This window comes from Syngnathus acus, chromosome 10, assembly GCF_901709675.1.
Source record: "Syngnathus acus chromosome 10, fSynAcu1.2, whole genome shotgun sequence".
NCBI classification, from domain to species: Eukaryota; Metazoa; Chordata; class Actinopteri; order Syngnathiformes; family Syngnathidae; genus Syngnathus; species Syngnathus acus.
In genome coordinates, this window is record NC_051095.1 from 11,226,046 (window position 1) to 11,239,889 (window position 13,844).

Consider the following 13,844-nt stretch of genomic DNA (forward strand, 5'->3'; position numbering starts at 1 on the left):
CATCAAAATAAAGCGTGCCTGAAAAATATACGAGCTGAAACTGCTTCCAGACTGTTCCAGAAAGTTCCCACTATCATGTACTATATGTTGATTAAAAAAAAAAGTCCATGTTGGAAAAAGTGTCAGTAGTCTTAGCCACGAGGTGTCATTTTGCTGCATTAAAAAAATAATAATAATAATAATAATTTCAGAGACGTCAGATAGAAGTTTAATTTGTATTTTAGAATACTGCATGTAGGCTACACTGAAATGACCGTATGAAGAGCATCCACCTCTTCCATTCCCATCGTGCGATTGCTTCTCGTGCGGGGCTTACTTGCGAAAGACAAGAAAATTATCCAATAGAATTACAGAGTATTGTACGTCACCACGGATAGCCAATAAAAGCTCGCCATGTTAGAACATGGGCTTGGATTTAAGGGCTACTAAATGCCAATCTGTCCTTTTCCCCGTCGCCTTACTCCAAGGGTCGGGAGTGTGCATAGGCAGATACAAAAATTCTGCTTAAAACTTTCATAAGAGAAAGTTCATACTCAAAATTTTAGGGGTATTTCACACCTAATTCACCCGCTTTTACGCCTACGGATTTTTCTTTTAAATTGTACAACCAACGCAACTTGTGCCAAGGTAAGTAAGAGCAGACTCTTTTACGTTTAAGAAATTACATATTTTTAACACCAGAGTTCACAAGAGAGGATGACATCTTTTGAACGCCCTAAGTAGAAAGAATATAAAAGCTTTGGTTGGTCGTTTGTTGGATATTCACCGATAGTTAGCTTTAGCTGTGCCAGCTAACACTTGTACGTCTCCTTGCTTGGTTATTAATCACAACGTTGTGTCTCACTTCAGGTGTCATTATAGTTTTTCTTTTTTATGTAACTAGTGTTATATGACCTTGATTTGTTGTTATTACCGGGCCTAGTGTTAGCGCTGTGGCTTAGCCTTGTATGAGCAGGGACATGCCCGGGCATGTTATCAACGGCCTTAACCCCTCACGCCCCCCACTTAACAAGACTGGGAAACGTTATACACGTCCACTGCGACCTTAACTTGATCAAATATAAATTGCTTGGAAGAAAGTTTATATTGCTGCTCCCTGTGACGTCGTTTGCGCCTCCCCCTTAGTCCGGTTGAGCCCAGTTTGACAGCTGCTGAGTTGCAAAAGGCCACCAGAATAACTTGACTGCAAAGTCGCGCCTGCAAGACACTCTGCACGTAAACAAGCTTGTTATCAGAAGCCCGAGCATTTATCTCTCTAGAACACTTGAACAGTTATTTCGAAATAAACTCTTCTTTTTTTTTTAACTATAAAGATAGAAATAAACATTTTTTAATCGTTAATCAGATTAAGATTATGTTCTTAAAATAATCTGTTATATTGTCCCTAAATACATTCTCAAATCTTTCATAATGTGCTTGGTTAAAGATCACTTAAAGATAAAATAGTCATTGTCGATTTGAGTCTTGTATTCTTAAATGAAATTCAAAATTTAAATTATCTGCCTGCAGCAAACCAAAGATGCCATCTTCTGTTTATCTTCATTTTGTCTCGCGTGGAACGAGAAATAAAAGTGACGATTTCACCTAAAAAATTAAAATGTAGTGTATATTTTCCAAAATAATAGACAGAGTATTTATTTTACCTCATTAATTTCATTTTTTGCGCACAAGAGTCTGCACATCATAGCTGTAGACACCGTTTTCATTTTTCCTAAATATTTTCTGTGATTTTCTTCACAGATGATTGACACAGTGACAGGACCCGGAGCATTGCCTTTTGCAGTCCAGCTGAAGGCCTTGACAGATCTGGAAGGCCGCTACCAGCCAAAGCTCAGCGGTCTGAGGCTCATTGAGAGCGCGTCGGATAATGGACTGAGGATGACCAGCAGACTGCGGGAGCTGGAAGTGAAAGACCTGCTGACTCTAAGCAGGTTCTTCGGGTTCAGCTCTGAAACGTTCTCTTTGGCCGTCAGCCTGCTCGACCGCTTCCTCTCTGTCATGAAGGTTTGTACGATGATGCCTGAATTGTCGAGGTTGTCACCAAAACACCTGAATGACGGTCATTCTGTTCTTCTCAGATTCAACCAAAGCACCTGTCTTGCGTGGGTCTCTGCTGCTTTTACATTGCTGTGAAGTCCTCCGAAGAGAATAACATCCCCCTTGCCAACGACCTGATCCGCATCAGTCAGAACCGCTTCACGGTGTCTGACATGATGCGTATGGAGAAGATTATTATGGAGAAACTCAACTGGAAGGTGAAATCCCCCACTGCCCTGCGCTTCCTCCGCCTCTTTCACAACTACGTACAGGAGCAGCTTGGTGCAGACAGGTGATGACAAGTTATTAAAATTGGTTGTTATTTAGTAGAATCATTAGTCACATGTTTAAAAGAAGTATATTGGGGTTTTTTTCCAGTGAGAAGAAACTGAGCCTTGAGAGACTGGAGGCGCAATTGAAAGCTTGTCATTGCTCCTTCGTCTTCTCCAAAATGAAGGTAGGTGTCTCATTCTGCCATCACATGACACCATACACGCCAAAAACACGATTGGTCGACCATATTTCTTCAAGGTCCAGTCAGCTTTATTTTGAGCCTGTTAAAATAAAAACAGCTGCACATAATGTGCTGTATATCAAATAAAAATCAAAACAAATTCACAACATAAACGCACTAAAACAATGCCAAATTTGCCAAGTATCATGCTGAGCCAAAAGTTGTTTCTAAGATGGACAGTGTTCAACATAAGGTCATTTAAAAGGATGTACCGGCAATAGAAAACTCTGAATACCCCTCTGAGCCTCCACTTGGTCCGCTGTAAATCCAGTGGCTTCAGGTCCGCTTGCTTGAGGCACCGGGCAGGTGTGTGAAGAAGTTCAGATAGGTAAGGTGGGGGAAATATAATATAAAGATTGAAAGACGACAACAAAAATAACATTCTGAAAAGTGAAGGGAGGCTAGAATTGGAGTTTCATGGTTTACATAAGATGCTAGGGGGCCTAAGTCAACAGGGTGATATGTGCAAAGAGACTGGCCACTGGGACCAAACAGCATAACTTCTGTTTGTTGAAGTTCAGTTTCATCCAAATTTTGATTTCCTCCAGACAAGGATGAAGTCTCTTTTTTGGTTTAGCGGGACACAGAGCTGACAGCAGTAAAAGGAAATAATATGCTTCCTTAAGATGGAACCCAGGGACAACAAATACAATGAAAACAGCAGGGCCCCCAAAATCAAATTTTGGGGCGCACTATACGGCCGTGGGCAGCAAAAGCACAATACAATGTCCTGCCTGCCAAATGTTTAAAATAGTCTTGTAAAGTGTCATAGGTTACGAATTCTACTCACTCAATGAGTCTTGTCTCTTCTGATTTTTTTCCCAGCCATCTCTGCTTGCCATTGCTCTCCTGTGTCTTGAGGTGGACGACCAACCTGACCCAGAGGAAAGGGACCAACTCTCGGAGGCCTTGGACAGTCTGCAGAAGCTATTAACTGTAAGTACCATCCATGTATGTGAAAATTAAAGAGTCATTTAGATTTAAAACCAAAAGTCTTTGGCCTGCTCTTCAACAGATCAGAGATGGCGACCTTGCGTATGTGCGCGTGTTGGTGGGCAAATGCCTGGCTGAATATGCCACCGCCAAGTGCTCTAGGCCCAACGGCCAGAGACTTCGCTGGACCATTTCGGGAAGAACCGCTCGCCAGCTGAAGCACAGCTACTACAAGATCACTCACCTTCCCACCATACCCGAATCGGCTTGTTAAACTCTTAGCCGCCTTCTTGTTCCCTGACCCAAATTTCTTTTTTCCGTGATTGGCTGTAACTTGTCAGGTGATTCGGCTCACTCATTTTTTACTTAAAGATCCTCATCTGTGAGATGGTGTTCTTCAAGTAAAAAGGCTTTTCTCTCCAAATAACAGGAAGTAGGAAACCACCCACTACTCTTCTGCTCAGTTTTTCTTCCGAGGGTGTGCGAGTGCGAGTATGTTCTTGCTTTGAATCCGTACCACGGTGTTTGGTATTTCCTGGAACGGGTTCCTGTTTTAAGCTAAGTATTGAACCACCTAGGTCCTCAGTCCACCATGTGGAAGAGGAGGGAGAAGGATTTTGTGAAACAAAAATATGGAACCAAGAAATCGGGCCCAAAATCCTTAACTTCCACCCTAGGTTGCTAAACTGTCTTGAATGCACACTCCTACCCAAGGTGATATTTTTTTGTAATAAAGCATGTTGAAGGTATTAATGCAGCAGTCATCAGTGGTTACGGATGAGTTGTTTTTGCCATTTGATGGATTTATTGGCACAGTGTGAAGTGCCATATGTTCTTTCTGGTTTCAGTTGGGAGCACAATGGTACCTTTTTGGTCGAAAATGTGATTTGGAATTTGCATTGCAGTAACCTTTGCTGTTTGTGTTGTATGACAAGTATTGCTATTGGTTCCAAAATGCATTTCAAAAGGACCGTCTACAAATGGACTTGTACCTTTCAATAAACTTTATTAAAAAGTTGTGAGTTCATCCTTGTTTCAAAATCACCAACGTGGATGAACACACGTTTTACTTTGCTTCTTGATCGGTCCAACGTTTGCCAGATGATTTGGTCTCCATTAGGAAACAATTGGTGGCACATTTCCAAAGTCTCTTGACATTGAAACACTTTACATATTGGACCTACTGACAATAGTGTTCTTTAGGCCAACCTGACATCCCCCAATATGGGTTTTATAGTGCAGGTCACTTTTGTAAATTGGAAAAGTCAGGACCGCCACCAGCAAAGTTTCCTGAAATCTCTGCACCACTGAAGTCAAATCCAGGATTCTGGAGAGGAGACACTCAAATGAATTCACAAATGTCATTGAATGCTGAAGTGAAAATAATTACATGCGTGTGAAAATCAAAACTAACCTCTCGCTGAAACCTCTCTAGTGTGAGCTTTCTCTGCATCTGGTCCTGGACCCAAGCATTAGCGCTGTATTCTCCCTCTAACAAAGAGGACCAGCAGTTCCCCGCCTCTCTGTTTGTCTTCATCAGTACGATTCGAATGAGACATTTGTCCTCTGTCGATAAAATAAGTAAACAGAAGTGAGACAAGGCATACTTTTTTTTTTTTTAAATAAATTTTAACTTGCCTAATGTCCATGTAGCCTCATCAGACACAGTTGCACCAAAAAACTTGCCCTGTAAAAAGATGGATATGGTAAAGTGAAGGTGGCTTAAGTGAAAACTATTATTTCCCACTCACAACCCAGCAAAATCCATATTCATCTACTATGACAGACATTTAAAATAAAATACATCACACTCACCAGAGATATAGTACTGATTATTCAATGTATTACTGTGTACAGATCACGACAGTAATGTTTTGCTAGTTTATGCTGGCTGATTTGATTTGCTGTGACTAAGAAAAAGACAGCAGCCAACCTTGATTATTTCTATCCCTTTGACGTTGAGTTCTATGTCCCTGGTGCCCAAATGGCACTTGACTTCTTTAGCCGACGTCCCTGGGGGCACGTTGACTTCAATGAATACCTCCTCCATGGTTTGGCTCCACGAACCCCAGCTTGTCTGACAGGGAACCAGCCCGCTCCTCTCGTCGAAGTGCACCGACATGTCACTCGGAAGAAATAATTTGTAATGCACCAAAAGGGTAAAAACTAAATTGCACTTTAGTAATGTAACAAAATAACTATCTGGACAGAGAGTGTCTTTGATAATGTATGTTGTGTTTCGACTCTTTCCGCAAAAGTTCTTCTTCTTTTCACTGCGGCGATGTCATTTCCGTTCAACTTTGGCGTCACAGCGCCATCTAGTGCCTAATAACATTGACGCATTTGGTAACTCAAGGGGGAAAAAAACGTTTCAAGCCCTCTTTTAGCTTATATATTTTTTGTATTGGGACTTACACTGCGTTTAGGCTACATGCTGACACAATTGTGGAAAAATCTAACAGAATATACAGTTTGGCTAAAAGTAGGAGAGGATTTAGTAATCTGTTAATTGGATTACTCGTTTCCTGATGTCCCGATCACTCACTCGCCTTTTGCACAGCAACAGGTCACGTTTGTTGAAAAAGTTCATTATAGTTTGATGTTAAAGAAGTTTCCGCAGCATTTATAGCCAAAATTCCTCTAGAGATGGCCATTTTTTTGTTCTATTGGATTCTGGCCTGTATCTGTGGGATAAGGTTAGACTCTCCTTCCGTCCAACTATTGTCATAGATTGTCATGTTTTGTTTGAATGTGTGTGTGTGTTTTTTCTCTTTAAAGTCTCGGCAATGTAAATTCAAATGAGAAGATTTACTCAGACAACATCACTCGCATTCTGGATAGACTTTTGGACGGTTATGACAATAGACTGCGACCTGGATCTGGAGGTAATTCTGAAAGATTGACAGGAAAATTGCCTTTTCAGTTTGCAAGAAACATTACGTGCCAGGCTTGGTGACGAAATAATTGCACGTCTGTTTGCAGTTTACATGTTATGTTAGACCAAGGACCGCATGACTTGCCCTTTTGCCTGTTCTAAATATATGAAGTGAGTCATAATGATTTCCTAGGAATGTTGTCAAAGTGATTCGAAAAATGGAAGGTATAGAAAATAAGTGTTGCATTTTGATATTTATCTTGCGGTCAAATCATTAACATGATCGGTGTCTTCACGTACATGAATATCGTGAATTTTAATTTGATGTCTTCTATTTTAGAGCACATTTTGAATTGTGTTGCAGGTGGCATTACTGAGGTGAAAACCGACATCTTTGTGACAAGTTTTGGACCTGTGTCTGATGTTGAGATGGTACGATATTAATTCTGCAATGCAAAAAGAAACCTTGACATGATGAGCCATACAGTGACGGGCTGCCTTTGGGCATCCTGCCATCGGCGTGTCTAATGAGCTGTAATCTGTTTGACCAGCTCTATAACGCCATTACCGATGACTTCTGAATCTATATGACAACATGTCAACGTGGGAGGGCTTAATAGACTGATGAATGAGTGACAAGCGTCATCTTGTTTCTGTAAACGCAGAAAGTTGAAATGACCTTTTCAGTGTTGTTATGCATCTTGAGGAACTGTTGTGAGAGGATGAAAGCAAAGTGTGGTATAATGATGAGAACGTTTTCATGTCTTTTTCCCCCCTCTTTCAGGAATATACCACGGATATGTTCTTTCGACAGATGTGGGTTGATGAGAGGCTCAAATTTGAGGGTCCCATTGAAATCCTACGGTTGAACAATCGCATGGTAGACAAAATCTGGATACCGGACACCTTCTTCCGAAATTCCAAAAAATCTATTTCTCACAACATGACCACACCTAACAAGCTTTTCCGGATTATGCAAAACGGGACTGTACTCTACACAATGAGGTGATTATATACGTACATTTACACGCGAGCATTTTTTTTTTGACAATGCGGTAATGATTTGTCTTCAACCTCTTGCTATAGACTAACAATAAGTTCAGAGTGTCCAATGAATCTTATGGACTTCCCTATGGACGGTCACACTTGTCCTCTTCGATTTGGAAGCTGTGAGTAAAAGGTGTTCTGATGATAAAACTGAAGGAGTGAAGAGATTGACCAATTTTTCTCTTAAACGTCACTTTTTAGATGCCTACACCAGCAGTGAAATCATTTTCACTTGGAGAAAGGGGCCTATCAAGTCTGTTGATTGTCCCAAAGAGTCCATGAGCCTTTTGCAGTATGATCTGGTGGGACAGACGCTGTCCAGTGAGATTTTCAAGTCCAACACAGGTGTCCACTTGTTCTTGTCGGCCTATTGTCAACCAGTCATCTCCATTTGTTGTCGTTTTTGTTGCTATTGTCACCTTTCCCCAAATCTCGTCACCTTTTCTAGCACGATGAGTTTAATTCAAGTTTTGGCTTGTTACTTTGAATCTTATTTTTGTTTGAGGGGGGGGGGGTTGTTGATTTAGTATTTTTGATTATTCCATACTGCTTTGTTTTGCATTATTTGTCTAGATATTTTTGAGATTAGTCCTAGGATTGCCTCCCTGCTTCCCACGCTTGGTTCTTCCTCACTCCACCATGCAAACCTCAAACCATGACAGAGCACTGTACAATTAATTTGGCACCTTTCCAAGATGTCTGAGTTCTCAGGCTTATTAGTGTACCCATAAATACCTTTACAGTACTGTACAGTGTTTAAAGCGATAGTGGACAGAGAGGAAAGATGGCGACCTGAGCGTTTTGTCTTTCTACCAAGTGTTTCCTGCTGTGAACTCAGCGGAATACTGAAAAGAGGACGAAATGGCTGATGTGATGCTCATTCATCAAGCAGAAAGCGAATCTGTGTGTGTGCATCTTATTTTTGCTCTGCAACACCATGCATGTGTTTAGACAGGAGTTGCGCATAATGACACTGAAGCCCCCCCCACCTCACCTCTGCCAAATCCTTTCTCCTACATTAGCAATACAGTTTTTTTTTATACTATGCTATGTCCCAGCAGCTATTTTGTTTCAAGGGCAGGCAAGGGCTTTGTTTGTGCACTTGCCCCCCCCCCACCCTGTCCCTTCGGGCTGCTCTCCTCACACATTCTGTTTATCTTGCAGGTCACTACTCTGTGCAGGTGGTCCATTTCCATCTCCAGAGGAAGCTGGGATACTACCTCATCCAGACATACATTCCACTTATCATGATTGTCGTGCTGTCACAAGTCTCTTTCTGGATCAATAAGGAGTCCGTCCCTGCGCGTACAGTCGCCGGTATGTCATCTTTACTGTGAATTTGAAAAAATCCACACAGCACAGTTAGTATAAAATATATATGAGAACTTTAAGTGATCTTAACATTTAAAACAGTAATGTGAGCAATCACGTGCAATTCAATAGAGGAAATTAGAACCTGACCAATATGGATTTTTAAATAAGGCAGATTCTGATATTTGGCAGAATAAAATTCAGATAAGCGATTAATTTGCTGATTGAGGGAAAAGAAAGCAAATAGGACATTTGAATGTTTTTACCTATTGTGCTTGTTTAACTTTACAGCAGAGAGAAAAATCACCCAAAAAATCAGGTGATATACGTATATATATGTATATATATCTTTTTTAACGGTGAGAATGTTTGCATGTCTTTATTTTTGTCTTATGTTGTAATGTGTTTAAAAAAAAGACCAGCAAAAAGAGATGGAAATATTACTGCATAATATATTGGAACTCTTAATAATAATATTAATAATAACTGTCTTTTGTTTTCCCTCAGGCATCACCACAGTGCTAACAATGACCACCTTGAGCATCAGCGCCCGCCAGTCCCTCCCCAAAGTGGCCTATGCCACAGCCATGGATTGGTTCATTGCCGTGTGTTTTGCCTTTGTGGCGTCAGCCCTCATCGAGTTTGCGGCAGTCAACTACTTTGCCACGCTGCAAGCCAACCGCCTGAAGAGGACAAAAGCCCGACAAGAAAAGCTCGAGGTTTTAGCTACAACTAGCGACGATGAAGACATCATTTCGGTGAGCGCAGTCACACTACATGTTTTGCACCAGGCTGGGCAATATTGAAGCCCAAAAAGTATTTAGTTTTTTTTTTTTTTTTTTTTCGATTGTTACTCAAATCATGATTAACGAACATGATTATTCATTGATTTAAAAATCCCACATGCCTCAAAAACATCTTTTACAATATTACCCTGGAATTACAAATGATAATTTTCCTCTAAAGCTCATGGTTGAAATTAATTGCAAGAGAAAAATGAAAAATATTTTTTTAATTAAAGTTAGTTTTATTGAGCTCTTCTTATGCATTTGCATATTTTGTAGTAATGGCAAGCATTTTTCTCTTCTATGTGCATTACAGTTGGATTGAGAAGGCTAATGATGAACATAAAGTTGTTGCTGTAAAGCATTTCTTTTTTCTTCTTCTTTGATGCGTTACCCATCAATCATCCCACCTCTATCATTCCCCTTCTCGCCTCACTGCACATTAAATAGTAATACTTTCCGTTATAACGCTCTCATCCGCGGCCTCTTGGGATGGGTCTCATGGTTAAATGTTTTAAAAATGGCTTCAGTGTGAGAAGAACTCCAGCCCTGCATAATCTGCTGGCATCCTATGGGCATTCATCAAATTACCTGCTGTCTTTTATAAGCAGGCTTGCATGCCATCAGAAATTTCCCGTGGGAACAAACAATACTACGCAACAACACTTTGCAACAATCCCTGCACTCATGCCGTTTGCCCGCCTCCCAGGAGTCTAACACCAGCCCTCAAGAAGGCCTTAAGAGGAGAAACCACTCGATGTGCCCCAGTGAAGCAACCGAGGCACCGCCCATGCCAATATTCCTTCAGCAAGGCTCAGCCTTCCCGCAAATCCCGCAGCTGGCTGGCACCAGCCCCATCGACAAATATGCCCGCATTCTCTTCCCCTTGACCTTCGGCCTCTTCAATCTGGTCTACTGGTACATCTACCTGGCCAAGGACACCATGGAGAGAGCCAGGTACACTTAGCCACAAAGTTATTTGATATGCATGAATATTATACTTAATGAAAATTCCAATGAGCTAGCTCAAATGTGAGTATAATAAAATAGGGTATTCCTTGTGAAATTCATCACCAGAAGTTCAATGAACTTGAAAGAGCCCGCATTTAACTGTTTTATGTTGCTGGATGGAGTTTTCACATTTTTATGGCAGCTGTTGTTATATATTTGTTCAGCGCTGAATATATCACCAACCGCATCACTACTAACTGGAGAATTCCTAAAAGCCCTGCATTTTTGCTTTTAGTCCTAGTTTTGTCCGACCCTAAAGTTTTGTGTGACTTCAGCTTGACCTATTGTTACTTTTCAAGGAATTTGGGATGAAGGATATAGAAAGTTTGCATCATTCAACAGGGCTGTGAAGAAAATGAACGGGCTATTATTCTATTCAACGCATGTATTGTATCATGTATCGTACATGTCAGCTGGCCTTTGAGCCAGATGGGATCAGGAGCAGCGACAGGTCACTAATATTCATGAGCAAAGTGGCACCACATTGACGGATGAACGGCTTAACCCCAACATGAGTCAGGTAGCACTTTGCTGTGGAATATCTTATAAGCCATCCCTACAGACATTTACCCTTCCTGGTCGGCATTTAACCTCCATCTTGCACACACGCGACAAAGGCAGCAGAAGGCCTTCTGTGAAATGTTGAATACAGTAAAACCTCTGAGGTTGAGTACAAATCATTCAGTAATGCTGTTTGAATTTAGAGTTGTTTTATTTTTCCAACTTTCTTTTGAAAAAAACGTTTATTAATTTATTATTACAAACTAAAACTGTTTATATGCAAAGTCTTTAGCCAATAACAGGGATGTGCAATTGGCAGCCCGCAGACTACATGTGGCCGGCGGTCACGCACGAGCTTGGTTTAATTTCTTTCTTTCAAGACTGTGCATTTGTAGTATTGTGACAGTTCTCAGAAACTTTCTACCTGCTTTATTTAACCAGCAAAAGCAGACAGAGTTGGTAAATATTCAGCAATATCAAGCTAGCTAGCTAGCTAGCTACACATCGGTAAGATCCACTAATGGCAAACGCGCGACTCAGCTGACTCCTATTCAAGTTGGTATTCTGCTGCCACCAACATCAATACACCAGCATTCCCAAATCATGTTCAATCACTAATTTAATACGCACAAAAAAACATGATGTTGTCACTTTTTAAAATGGTATGATATGTCGCCAGTTGCCAACATTTCTAGCGGGTAGCAGCTAGCTGCTATTGGCAAGTGCTTTGGGAGACCACCAAATTGAATGGTCGGCTGAATTTTATCGCCGAGGCAAACTTGGAGCCTCTTCAGCTTTTTTGTAAAGGTAAAAATTTGTCATGTAAAACAGTCACAAATCTTTTTTTCCTTCCAATATTGTGGTGCTTCAGTAAAACAATAACTTTGTGTACCTTAATGTTTATGGTGTCTAATATTGAAGAAGCTCCAAGAGAATAGGAGTCAAATAATGTTAGGCAGTATTTCATTCAAGCCTGTGTGCTTGCCTTTGTCATAATAATAGATTTACGGCACAACACGTGCCAATGAATGCATCATGCTTTTATATAAGGGTTACCTGAGGGCCGGCAAAACCCCAAACGCTTTAATGAAAACTCTCTTTCTCCACCGGGACTTGGTCACACAGGAAAATAAATCAGCTCTCACTTTGAACGACGACTCATAATAAGTGGGCCACTTCTCCAACGCAACCAAGAAAGAGAAGAGAGGCAGATAGATGTTATGTAACGCCTGGGGAGTGCAAATCTGCTCATCATGCTTCTCGTGTTCCTGTCAGAGAATTTTCAGTGCTTGTTTTGAGAGCCAGAACGTGGAGAAGAGCTGAATCACATCTTATTTTCATATTTTCACTGCATCGCTTTGCTAAGACAAGGCAGTGCTTAGGAGACACATGTGTTTCAGTGCATATATAGATGGGGCTCTAAGCTTGTGCTGTATGTATTCTGGTCTTGCAGGGATGTGGATCGAGCCTCTTAAAAGCAAGACGGCCAGGGAAAGGGCACGTGCAGAGTGAGAGACCCCCCTCCCCCCTCCGCATTCTCTCTCTGAAGCTCTCAGCATTTGTTCTGCTCTCATCTGACAGAGGAAATGAATCAGAAACTCATTTATTCGGCTGCCGCACATCTATTCATTTCACAGGCTGTGACCGCTGCCCACTTGTGTTCTGATCAGTAGGCCGAAGAGCTGCCCTTCACGGGTCTCCATCCCTATCGAGCCCCCTGACCCATCAAACCAGACGACGACGGTCCGATAACGGCATGCGCGCCGCCTCCAGCAACGCACGTTACATGAAAAAGAAAGCGGATGATATCATCGCCGATGGCTGCACCTGCTAGTGATGCAAGAAGGAACCAACGCTTTCAGAAGGCTGCCCTCTACAGAGTCACAGCCCCCACTGCAAGCACATCAAAGTCAACTTCCCTCTTCAAATGTGATCAAAGCTGAGAGAATGAATGGTGAGGGTGGGCTTTGTCCATGCATGACGCTGTGGGGGTTCGTTTTCTTGCACTGCAGGCTGCTTCTAAAAACGCTGCATGAGGAAAACACAATTCTTTTTAATTTTCTCGTCACAAATGCAACATAAAAAAAATTGCCCAAGTAGAGCGACCTTCCCCACGCTCTTAAAACTGCTGGGTTTAAAGTAACTCAAATGGCTAACTCAGCACTAAGTCTAAAAGGGACAGACACCCACTGCATTGGGTTGAGGATTTGGGTTGAGATTTTGATCCTACATAGCGGTACAAACAGTTGGGCAAAAGAAATAACCCAATTTGGGTGAAACATTGACAGATCCTCTAGCTGACCGGCACAGCACAAGACAAAGATTTCTCCACTGTCATGTCTACTTGGCAAAACTATTGTAGTACCGCAACTAATCTGTGAGAGGCAGCATTGTGCTACAGGGCATCTGTACTGCAAGAGTAGTTGTAGAAGAAGAAAAACACATGTTAGGCTGACTGTTAGCTTATCTGGTAATTAGTGACTTTCTTGTGAATGACACATACTCAACCAGCTCAGTGGCCTAGTGGTAGAGTGTCCGCCCTGAGACTGGAAGGTTGTGGGTTCAAACCCCGGCCGGGTCATACCAAAGACTATAAAAATGGGACCCATTGCCTCCCTGCTTGGCACTCAGCATTAAGGGTTGGAATTGGGGGGTTAGATCACCAACTGATTCCCGAGCGCGGCACCGCTGCTGCTCACTGCTCCCCTCTCCCCCAGGGGATGGATTAAAATCACACGGGGATGGGTTAAATGCAGAGGACAAATTTCACCACACCCAGGTGTGTGTGTGACGATCATTGGGACTTTAATCTTAATCTTTAATCAACACA

General features: G+C 41.7%; 3 protein-coding genes across 3 annotated transcripts; 2 read left to right on the top strand and 1 right to left on the bottom strand.

Moving 5' to 3' along the window:
* The first annotated feature begins 519 nt into the window (after positions 1-519).
* ccng1 (cyclin G1) lies at positions 520-4,499 on the top strand. The gene is made up of 6 exons (XM_037260967.1): positions 520-627; positions 1,741-2,004; positions 2,079-2,329; positions 2,416-2,494; positions 3,377-3,487; positions 3,567-4,499. The coding sequence occupies exons 2-6, from the start codon at positions 1,741-1,743 to the stop codon at positions 3,756-3,758; spliced, it is 897 nt and encodes a 298-aa protein (XP_037116862.1). The 5' UTR covers positions 520-627; the 3' UTR covers positions 3,759-4,499.
* nudcd2 (NudC domain containing 2) lies at positions 4,205-5,762 on the bottom strand. The gene is made up of 4 exons (XM_037260965.1): positions 5,418-5,762; positions 5,123-5,171; positions 4,899-5,050; positions 4,205-4,811 (listed from the first exon to the last, which is right to left on the bottom strand). Exons 1-4 carry the CDS (start codon positions 5,604-5,606, stop codon positions 4,728-4,730), a joined length of 474 nt encoding a protein of 157 aa, XP_037116860.1. The 5' UTR covers positions 5,607-5,762; the 3' UTR covers positions 4,205-4,727.
* A 304-nt stretch (positions 5,763-6,066) lies between these two features.
* Positions 6,067-13,524, top strand: gabra6a (gamma-aminobutyric acid type A receptor subunit alpha6a). Its single transcript, XM_037260964.1, has 10 exons — positions 6,067-6,180; positions 6,263-6,369; positions 6,724-6,791; positions 7,144-7,364; positions 7,446-7,528; positions 7,608-7,751; positions 8,571-8,723; positions 9,225-9,475; positions 10,212-10,459; positions 12,468-13,524. The coding sequence occupies exons 1-10, from the start codon at positions 6,131-6,133 to the stop codon at positions 12,487-12,489; spliced, it is 1,347 nt and encodes a 448-aa protein (XP_037116859.1). The 5' UTR covers positions 6,067-6,130; the 3' UTR covers positions 12,490-13,524.
* The last annotated feature ends 320 nt before the right edge of the window (positions 13,525-13,844 follow it).